General features: G+C 43.4%; 1 protein-coding gene across 1 annotated transcript; it reads right to left on the bottom strand.

The window, feature by feature from the left end:
* Nucleotides 1-4,180: 4,180 nt before the first annotated feature.
* LOC117387165 (pre-mRNA splicing regulator USH1G-like) lies at nucleotides 4,181-10,816 on the bottom strand. Its single transcript, XM_055229685.1, has 6 exons — nucleotides 10,651-10,816; nucleotides 8,596-9,052; nucleotides 8,046-8,293; nucleotides 7,593-7,915; nucleotides 5,893-6,077; nucleotides 4,181-5,168 (listed from the first exon to the last, which is right to left on the bottom strand). The coding sequence occupies exons 1-6, from the start codon at nucleotides 10,716-10,718 to the stop codon at nucleotides 5,028-5,030; spliced, it is 1,422 nt and encodes a 473-aa protein (XP_055085660.1). The 5' UTR covers nucleotides 10,719-10,816; the 3' UTR covers nucleotides 4,181-5,027.
* Nucleotides 10,817-11,078: the final 262 nt, after the last annotated feature.

The raw sequence follows: 11,078 nt of genomic DNA, 5'->3' as shown, positions 1-11,078 counted from the left end.
TGCTGCTGCCTCTGCTCTGGTTTCTCATGAATTGTCAATGACCTTCCGCGGTGTCGGTGTCCTCTCCGCGGATCCCCTCCTCCCCACACCGGCCCGCCCGCCTGCGTAACCTTGGCACAAGTCCTGGGAATCAAACGGGAGCCGAGGAGCAGCGGTGGAGAAGGGTGGAGAAGGAGGGAGAAGGAGGGAGGCCCGGGGGGTGGAGTGTTTGGACCGGGACTGGGGTTATACCATCAAACTCTCTCCTGTCAAATGGGCTCTTTAAAGTCTGGACTAGTTCAATGTCAGTTTATTTCTCCTCTTTATTAGATGTAAATACTACAAGAAGCAATCAGCTATTTTCAAGTAATTTCACTGACGTTAGTAATCTCTTATATCAGTATTATGGCAATTATATATTATTGAAAAAAAAAAACAAACTTGCAGCGTTTTGCTAATTCAGGTTAATTGTGTTAATACTGAAATAGGAGACGATTTTTTTTATTTACAACGACTCGATGATAGAATATTACCGACATGCGCCTAAAAGAGCCACATGCCGTTCCGGCTCTAGCCTTTAGGGGGCCCTCAGCACTTCATCACAACCACTGATAAAAAGACTCAAAATTCTATAAAAACATGTAAGAAAGGAGGGTTAGCCATTTTTTTGTCTGGGTTTCTGGTGCATTTTAATGTGTTCCATTTGACTAAGTGAGCTTACATGTATCCATTTTTTATGTCATAAAATACAGAATTGGACAGAGTAGCCAAATGATGTACTTAAGCAAGAGCACATTTACTTCAGAATCATTAAATAAGACGATTTTAGGGTCACATTATTTTTATGTTTATTGTCAGGCTTTGGATGCTGTCGTTTTCGTGTAAATGTGCATATTAATGAGTAGGATGCACCGATACTGATACCAGTATCAGGTGCCAGTACTCATACTTGTCAATGAGCTGTCGATACCAAGAGCCGATACCACTGTAACTGTGCTGCCTGTTTGAGGCTCACAGCTCATCTCTCACAGAGCAGTGAGCTCTGTGCAGGTGACAAGCTGCACATTCACTGTTCTGCACATTAAGCTCAGCTGTGATCACATCAAATATACAAATATTTAGGACTCTAAGGATTTATATTTCACAGAGGATCAGCGCAGTGCCTGTGTTTACAATAGCATGCTAATGTCGCTAAGTGGCGCTGGTGATTTTTTGCTTGTGCTGCAGAATAACTTCTTATAATTGACAAACACATTTAGCGGCTGAAGAGAGTGAGTTCAGAGATTTAAAAAGACGAACAGCATGAACACATTGGACAAAGTGTGGCCGTGGTAAAAGTAACACAACAGTCACTGTTATGCTAACAGTGGCGCGTTAGCATTTAGCTCGTTAGCATGTTAGCTTGGAGCGCAGTCTGCAAAGACGAAGTGGTACATATTAAAGCTAGGTGCTTATCTAAATAAATTACCACAAAAGGACAAGCCACAACCACAAACAGCCAGTGTAATAAACAGACTCACCTGCTGTCCTCTGTCCCTCTGAGGTGTGTCCTCTGTCCCCTGTCCCTCTGGAGTGTGTCCTGTCTGTCCTCTGTCCCTCTGAGGTGTGTCCTGTCTGTCCTCTGTCCCTCTGAGGTGTGTCCTGTCTGCAGAATTACACACGTCCAGCTTCACTGTTTTATCTGCAGGTCCACTGATGTAAAGTGGAGACATATTTCGAGTCTTCTCTGAAAACTTCCTCTTTCCCCAAATCGATATTTCATACATTGTCCCGAACTTTAGATAAACTGAGCTTCACCAACTTTTAGTCTTTTACTCTGTAAAACACCCATTCAAATGTCCCTCTCCTGCCTCAGTGCTCCCAGAGTGCACCTGGAGGGAGGGGTCCTTCACACATGTAGCTGTCCATACCACTGCCTGACTCAAAAACAAATGTAGAAGAACATATCTAGTTATTAGAAATAAAACACATCTAATCGTTTGGGTTTAGATGGATATGTAGACAAGTATAAACACCCGAGTCTCATTTAGTTTTCAGAAACAAAAACAACTTTCCAATAATTATTTTAAATATAAATGTATGGGCTCTTGGAGGCCCTCTGGTGGCCATGGGGCCCTAAAATCAGACTTATAATTTTATTACAGGAACAAATATTGTATACCAATAAATTACAGAAAAGAAATAGTGCGGGAAACTGTCGGTTTCTGTTCTGCTTCATGAAGAACAGGTGCAGAGGCACAGGGATCGTTCTGTAGATTTTTATTGTTGGTTACAACAGTCCTGCAAAATTCAAAGAGCTAAGTGAGTAGTGTCTGAAGCAGAGTCTAGTTCAGAGTCTAGTTCAGAGTCTTGTGCAGAGTCTAGTTCAGAGTCTAGTTCAGAGTCTTGTACAGAGTCTCGTGCAGAGTCTAGTTCAGAGTCTAGTGTAGAGTCTCGTGCAGAGTCTAACATGGTGAGATCGTACCAGAAGAGTGGGGCTAAACATTCTATAGATAAGAATTTTAAAGCAAAGTCGAACAATGTGAACGTTTATAATCCTCTCAGAGTGAGGGTGACAGATAACCACACAGATAAACAGAAAGATTGGAACATAGCTGATATCTTCCCTTAGTGTGATATAACTCCACTGCTGCATATTTCACACTGCAACATTTTGCACCTTTGTAAGAAAGTAAGCAAAGTATTACAGTGCATTAGTATATTGTCCACACAACCTTTCTTTCTGTACTGTATTATGGGGATGTGGTACATGCAGATTATTGGACCTGCTCTTTCACTTGTTTTATCACAGGAGATGGATTTCAAGCCCATCACTGTAATATTCATGGAAAAGTGGATTGGCCACCACTGTCTGTTAGAAGAGAACAACACTGTATGACATTTATCTATAAGGGACTACTTCAAAAACTGCCAGAATACCTCACCTGCTTGTTACTCATTGATACTGGAACATTTAATTCCAGATCACATGACTGTATAAGGCTAAGAACTAGAAAAGCTGTTGGAATATACCCCAAGGAAAAGAAACTGAATATGTTGGTGACACAATCGCAATTTAATAATCTGGTAACAAACTTTTTTCACTTTTTCTGGTTTTTAATGTTTTATCAGGACTTATATACTTATATTTGTTTTGTTAGTTTTTCTGTTTATTTTAAACCGGGAAACCATGAAAAAGAGAGCCCAAGAGCTCTCATTGGGTTCCTCTGTATAAATAAAGATATAGGAAATAAAGGAACATCAAATACAGATGTAATACTGCAAACATGTGATATTAAACTAGCTAAGACTTTGGAGGGCTGAAGGAGGAGGAGTGAGGAGGGGAGAGCAGAGCGGCCCAGAGCGAGGCTGTACAGGGGCCATGAGCCACTGGGTCTGGGGCAAAGTTCACTCAAGTTTATTGCCCTGGATATTAAAGTTACAGTGGTTCATGTTACTCTGGTGCTGTTGATGTGTGGACCCCAGCTGGTGATAAATATAGTTTTCAGTTCTTATCTTAATGTTTATCAAATACTGGTTTTATAAAACAAGACTCCCTAACCTCAGCCTAATTATCCTTAACCTGATAGTGAAATAATATTGACCTTGTTCCGCCCTGAATATTCTGAAGTTGGGAAAAGTTTCCCTGCTACAATATGATATAAAGTCGGCTGAATTGAGAAAAATGTTCAATCAACAAGTCAACACTGCACCAATTCTCAGGGAGGTTTAAACGACTTTGTCCCTACAGAACTTATGATGGTTGACAGCAAAATAACACAACCTGAACCTGGTCGTGACGGCACCCACGGCAACATCTGGAATTAGGTGAATACAGGTCAAAAATGATGAACATTTATTTTAAAAAAAATGTAGGGGAAAAATTGCTTAGCTCTGCCCCCAGAATGAAATGCCCAACATTTAGGGAGTCCCTTTATGTTAATGTGACATGTCAAATATCTGTAAACCCTGGTAAAATACTGATTATACTCTACATTTCATCAGCAGAGTCTTGAAACATCTTATTCAAATGTTCTGACTATAATTTTGCAGCATAATAATACTTATTTTAGGTAAAATGAGGCAAACTGAGTTTACCGTTGCCTCAGTAACAAACCAACCATTGTTGCTTAAAAAAAAGAAACATTGCAAAATCAAATTAATTAAAAATTATGCTGTCTTTAATATGAATAATAAAAAAAATATAAAATTACTATGTAATTGAATTCTGTGCACTTTATTAAAAGAAGTACAAAAAAATGATAATTATTCATGTATCATTTTCACAAAAGGCTCAGATTTGTAGCAAATAAAGAAATAAATAAAAATGTGCAGTGAATCAGTGAACAGTGTTACTTATCAAATAATACAATAACAGTGACAATAGTGTGGTAAAGACACTGATATGGTTCAAGTCCATGGAAGAATAATAAGATCTTTTATAGATTATAGATCCATGTCAAACTCTGCATTATCTCACAGACACAAAGAAACATGATTTGTTTCGCACCTAAATCAAGGTAAAAATACTTTGAGGCTGAATAAATAGACGCAGCAGCAGCAAAATATAAACTGATAAATTCAGTGTAACACTGAGTGTGTGATAACAACACAAAGAAATGATTTAGTTTGGATGGTATGATACCAACAAAATAAATCCAATTATAAAAAGCAATGGTATAGTTTTATATCTGTTGTCCTCAGAGTGCAGTGTCCTCTATATTTGTAGTTTTTGTAGTCCTCATAGTGCAGTGTCCTCCATGTTTGTAGTTTTTGTGATCATCAGAGTGCAGTGTCCTCCATGTTTGTAGTTTTTGTAGTCCTCATAGTGCAGTGTAGTCCATGTTTATAGTTTTTGACATCCTCAGAGTGCAGTGTCCTCCATGTTTGTAGTTTTTGTAGTCCTCATAGTGCAGTGTAGTCCATGTTTATAGTTTTTGACATCCTCAGAGTGCAGTGTCCTCCATGTTTGTAGTTTTTGTAGTCCTCAGAGTACAGTGTCCTCCATATTTGTAGTTTTTGTACTCTTCAAAGTGAAGTGTCCTCCATGTTTGTAGTTTTTGAGATCCTCACAGTGCTGTGTCCTCCATGGGCCCCGGCATCAGCTGCAGTACCTCCAGTCTCCTGTTGAGGGCGTCCATGAGCTTCTTCCTGGGTCCCAAAGGAATATCCACCTCGTTCAGGTCATCCTCCGTGCACAACAGCAAGGCCTGCGGAAAAAGACCAGGTTTAGTCCTAAATTAGACCAGGTACAGCAAGTCCAGGCCCTCTCTGATGAAGTCCCTGGTTTAGACTTGGTTTAGATCTGTTTTAGTCCTGGTTTAGACTCGGTTTGGACCTGTTTTAGTCCTGGTTTAAACCTGGTTGATGCCTGGTTCATTTCTAAACTAGTCCCTACTTTGGGCCGGGTTCATTCCCTGGTCTAGTCCCCTAGTTTATTCCTGTTTTAGTCCTGGTTCTGTCATTGTTCAGTCCCTGGTTTAGACCTGTTTTATATCTGGTTTAGACTTGGTTTAGTCTTGGTTTAGTCCTGATCAGTCCTAGGTTTGGACCTGTTTCAGTCCCAGTTTTGTCCTGGTTTAGACCTGATTTAAACCTGGGTTTAGACTTTGTTTACACCTAGTTTAAACCCTGGTTTATTCCTGATTTAGAACAGTTTTAGTTCCAGTTTAGTCCTGGTTTAGTCCTGGTTTAGTCCTGGGTTACTCCTTGTTCACTTCTGGTTCAGTCCCTGCTCTAGTCCCTGCAGTTTAGTTCTGGTTTAGACCTCCTTTACTGCTGGTACAGTCCTGATTTAGTCCCTGGTCAAGGTCCAATTTAATCTGGTTATACTCCTGGTTTAGCTCTGGTTAAATCCTGGTTTAATCCTGGTTCAATTCTGGTTCAATCCTGTTTTAATCCTGTTTTAATCCTGTTTTAGATCTACTTCAGTACCTCCAGGTCCAGGGCCTCTCGAATGAAGACCTGGGTGAAATCCTGAAGTCCAAGTGAGGCCATGAACACCTCTAGAGGCGATGTGAGGTACTGCTCCTGGTCGTGCTCCCAGTTTCCCTCCACAGAGACCGAGCTGAAGTTTGAGACCGAGTCCAGACTGGGGGACCGGACTAGCGGAGCGCCACCTGGAGGGGAGACAGCACAGAGGAGTGAGAAGGCTATGAATGTTAGTTTAGTTTAATAGACCTGTAAGTGATTTTTCCCATATATCTGAGCAAAATGTGTCTTGCCCCAGTACAAGCATATTGTATAAGTAGCTCCGGTTTGTCAAGTTGCTGTGTACAGGTTTGTATCGGGTTTTTGCATATGTTCGTGTGGGAGCATGGGCGATCTAGGCTTGTGGGCGGAGCCTTGTACTGCTTAGGTTTGAATATGGCCTGGGAGAGATCAGTAGATTACTCAAACATGCATGGATGGCATCTAAAACCTCATCAGGCATGATTTTGATGAGAGAACAATCTATATATGTGATGTGAGAAGCTGGAGGCCTGGAGAGTGGAAGGAGATCAAAGACTGTATATATACGTAGAAATGGACATAGCTAACGCCCTGTCGTCTGCCTGTTGTGGAATTTCTAATAGTAAAAACCTTAAAAATATATGAAATCAATCAAAAAGTCATATTTATTGAATCAGTTGTGCGCAGTTGTCAAAGAGCTGTTGTCCCTGATGGTGTTGTCTCGCCCTCAGCTACAAATGAACATACATACAGTCTATTTATATCGTCAAAATAATCGTACCAGTCTTAATCTAGTCCAAGTGACTTCCGACTGTTGGACACATTGTCTTGTACTAACAAACAAGAGATATGTCCGTGCGTAACAACAGATAGTCACGAAATCATGAAAGTTAGGTCAAAGAGATAGATAATATTACATATCAATACATGTAAGGATTTATGAATTAGGTCAAACAGATAGATGATAATACATATGAATACAAGTAAAGATTAGGGAAAAGAATGCCATCACAGGCTGTATTACAAACAGGACATGAGCACTTCCGCATTAAAAAATCACATACGATGGGATGGGAATGGACGTCACCATAAACGTCATCACAACAAAGTGGCGTGAAGTTTTCGACACCTCTTATGGAAAGCTGCACATCACACTAGCATTTATTTTCAGCTGTAACATAATGTCTATGCGCATAACACTGATTGAGAAAATAAAATTAGAAAAGAAAGTAAGTACAGAACAGTGGACGTGTACCAGTTAAAACGGGGGTTGCTCTGCCATGTTGCGTCTTAAAAATAATCGATTAAATATTGCTTTAAGAGTGTAAATGATGAAGGGAAACAACTACAACATGGTTAAAAACTGTAAAAAAGTTTATTTTGCTGAACAGGTCTGATTTACATTGTAGTTTTAAACCCGCTGTACATGATCCTGGGGTTTTTATTTTACTATGGTGTCTGTAAATTGAAGTTGCTCCCTGCTAAACCAGTGGAGTGGGCAGGAAGGGGCGTTACCTTTAACAGACTTACTCCTGATTGGCTCTTTGGTTGCTATGATACTCAGTCGGAATTCCAAATGGGTAATAGTATAAATCCTAGCCTTGATGAGCTTCCTTTGACTGGAGCCGAGCGCTATAAGTAACGTCACACACACTTTTATCCAGTCTATGAATTGGACTCACCCGTGTTGTGTAGCCGGCCTCCTCTCAGCTGAACGTTGGGGGCGTTCCTGGTCGGTTCGCTGCCCGCCACGCTGCTCTGGTCCTGTCCTCTGGGTCTGTAGTTCCTCCTGAAGACCATGGTCCCCAGTCCGGGCCGGTTAAACAGAGAGTCCCTCCCCGAGTCCGCGCTGACCTCTGACCCCGCGGCCTCGTACAGCCCCGGGTCACTCATCGCCCTGGAGACGCCCGTGTCGCTGGTCGCCACGGAGATCGCATCCTCTCGGTCGCCCTCGGTAACGCCGCGGGAATGGAACATGTGACGGATGTGTGGTCGCCCTCGGTCTCTGCGCAGAAGTACTCAGTTACATTTAGTGGAGTAACTTTTGTCAAAAATCGAATGATGAATAATGATAAATAAATAAAATGTTGTGACCCGACAGTTACTTGAGTACAGTTTTCGGTTACTCTACCCACCTCAGGTCAGGTCCTCCATGTCCTCGGTATGTCGCATGTTCTCTTTCAAATTCTCTCCTCCCGTGTTCCCGGTACGTTCCGTGTTTGAGCAGCATGACGTCACTCCCCAGCGTGAGCCCTGACAGAGATCGTACACTTTTTCGCCCGTCCTCCGACACCTTGAAGGCTCCTCCTCCTCCTGTGTCCTGTCGTCTCCTCTCCAACTTCTTCTGTAGTCGAGCTTTGCCTTTGGTCGACTGCAGCGTGGCCTGAGGAGCAGAGAAGAGCTGTGTCAGGGGTGGACTGTGGGGGGGCGCTGTTTTAGTTCTACTGACAGATACGTTAAAGGTGCCAGTTTATCTTTCCCGAGGATAGACCGAACCTCACAGAGCAAGATGGACTCATGATATTTGTGAGTTTAATGCTTTTTTAACCTTGTATCCTGCTTTTTTTCCTCATTACACTAGCTAAAGGCAGATACCAAAATATAAATACTGATTTTTGTGATACTTTCCGAAGTGTTACTTTGTATCTGAAACAAAAACCAAAGATGTATCCCCCCTCATCTGACCTGTGAATATGTGACGTTGTTGTTCCCGCTGTATCCTCGTAGCATGCTGCCGGATCCGTAGCTGCCTGATCCATAACTGCTCAGACTCACGGCGTCCATGTTTTCCATCATGGCCGCCTCCTTCATGAACTTCCTCTCCATCTTCTCGCGGTGCTTCCTCTGCATCTTGGCACAGTCCTTGATCCTCCTCTCGGCCGCTCTGAACGCTCGCTCCTTCAGCTTTGACACTAGTTTGGGGTTGAGCGTGATCTGTTTCGCCGCCACCGCGTCCAGGAAGCGCACGCAGTCCATGTGCGAGTGGGCGGCGGCCATGTCCAGCGGCGTGTGGTAGTCGTTGTCCAGGCACCAGATGTTAGCGCCGAATGCTACGAGGAACGACAGGCACTGCTTATGGCCGTTAGCCGCAGTGAGATGCAGAGGAGAGTTACCCCACAGGTCGCACTTATCCGGGTCGCCACTAGGGGAGGAAAAGAGAGGTTAGTGTGGCCTGAGAGGAGCAGAGCCAAAGGAGAAGAGACAGAGGAGCAGAGACAGAGGAGCAGAGGAGCAGAGCTAGAGGAGCAGAGCTAGAGGAGCAGAGACAGAGGAGAAGAGTCAAAGGAGAAGAGTCAGAGGAGCAGAGACAGAGGAGCAGCAATGCTTGAACCTCAACTAAGACATTTACCGGCACATTTTAAAAAAAAATGAAAAAAATGTAATGTAAAAATATGATCTGAATAATAGAAATCAGTAAAATCTAAAATAAAATAAGCAAGATATGGAAAAGATGTTTTAACCTTTAACTGATGCAAGAAACATAAAGACAACTGTTTGTGTCAGGTCTGCATCAATACTGCTGTGAGCAAATACAGCTCCGGACACACAAGGAGGGTATCTGACACACAGGGAGGGCATCTGACACACAGGGAGGGTATCTGACACACAGGGAGGGCATCTGACACACAGGGAGGGCATCTGACACACAGGGAAGGCATCTGACACACAGGGATATAGGAGGAGGATCTGATATGTTTAAAGTTCACTGACCTTTCTCTGTTAAACTGAGCGTTCCTCATTGACCTACAGACTTTAAACATGAGCTCAGTTTAAACAGGCTCAGTGACATCACAGGGATGTGTATTTTGTATTTTTTCTGCCATTTTGTATTTTTTGTCAGTGTTTGCTATGTATTCATTGTATCACCATGGTAACTGCTGAACATTCCTCCACAGAGATGCATGTAGAGCACCCCCAGCATGATGTGACTGCAAAGTATCGATACACGCTCCTCACATTTTGACCCATGAGTATCAGCTTCCTTTTATATGAAACATTTTGATGTCTTTTCATCATGCAACATATATAATATTAATCATTATATATGGCATATATAATGTTAATCACCATGGCAACAGTCCTAGGTTTTCATCATTCTGAAATCTATGAATTGTTGTCTGATTATAAGAAGAAGAGGTGAATATTCCTAATCTCTAACCTGCCTTTAAACCTGGTTTGGCCCCGGTTAAGTTCTGGTTTAGTCCTGGTTTAGTCCTGATTTAGTCCTGGTTTAGTCCTAGGTTAGACCTGTTTGAGACCTTGTTGAGACCTAGTTTAGCCCTGGTTTAGTCCAGGTTTAGCACTGGTTTAGTCCTGGTTTAGTCTTGATTCAGTCCTGGTTTAGTCCAGGTTTAGCACTGGTTTAGTTCTGGTATAGTCCTGGTTTAGTCCTGGTTTAGTTCTGGTATAGTCCTGGTTTAGTCCTGGTTTAGTCCTGGTTTAGTTCTGGTTTAATCCAGGTTTAGCGCTGGTTTAGTCCTGGTTTAGTCCTGGTTTAGACCTGGTTTAGACCTGGTTTTGTCCTGGTTTACACCTGGTTTAGTCCTGGTTTAGTCCTGGTTTAGTCCTGGTTTAGTCCTGGTTTAGCCCTGGTTTAGTCCCGGTTTAGTACTGGTTTAGTCCTGGTTTAGTCCCGGTTTAGTCCAGGTTTAGTCCAGGTTTAGTCCTGGTTTAGTTCTGCTCGTCTCAGTCTCATATAATGAAACATAATCAAACATAAACCCGGGTCCCGGGACTCACCCGCGGGACACGATGAGTTTGAGCGCCGCCATGTTGCCGTGGTACGCGGCCCACAGCGCCGGGGTCATGCCGTCCTCGTCCGCCGCGTTCAGCTCTGCGCGGCCGCCCTCCCGCAGCACCTCCAAGAAACCGTCCCGGGCCGCGCGGTGGTACCGGTCCGACGGGTCCGACATGACTCCTGAGGGGCATGGGACTCCGGGGACAGCCCGAGGACAGGAGGGTTTAAGCGGGACGGAGAGGGGACAAGAGACGGGACAGGTGAGTGTTGGAGTGGTTACCTGGAGACGGACACGCGGAGAGAGGGAGGGAGGAGGTAGGAGAGAGAGAAGGAGAGGGAGGGGGAGGGAGGAGAGAGAGAGCGAGAGAGGGAGGAGAGAGGGAGGGAGGAGAGAGAGGGAGAGGGAGGAGAGAGAGGGAGGGGGAGGGAG

Source organism: Periophthalmus magnuspinnatus, chromosome 19 (assembly GCF_009829125.3).
Source record: "Periophthalmus magnuspinnatus isolate fPerMag1 chromosome 19, fPerMag1.2.pri, whole genome shotgun sequence".
NCBI lineage: Eukaryota > Metazoa > Chordata > Actinopteri > Gobiiformes > Gobiidae > Periophthalmus > Periophthalmus magnuspinnatus.
This window is presented reverse-complemented; position numbering and strand designations above follow the sequence as displayed.

Excerpts from the sequence above, each read along its gene's own strand:
- LOC117387165 (XM_055229685.1), bottom strand. The coding sequence starts at position 10,718 with ATGACCCCGGCGCTGTGGGCCGCGTACCACGGCAACATGGCGGCGCTC. Across the intron at positions 9,053-10,650 it reads AAACTCATCGTGTCCCGCGG|TGGCGACCCGGATAAGTGCG; the intron begins GTGAGTCCCGGG and ends TTCCTCCCCTAG. Across the intron at positions 8,294-8,595 it reads ACAACGTCACATATTCACAG|GCCACGCTGCAGTCGACCAA; the intron begins GTCAGATGAGGG and ends TCTGCTCCTCAG.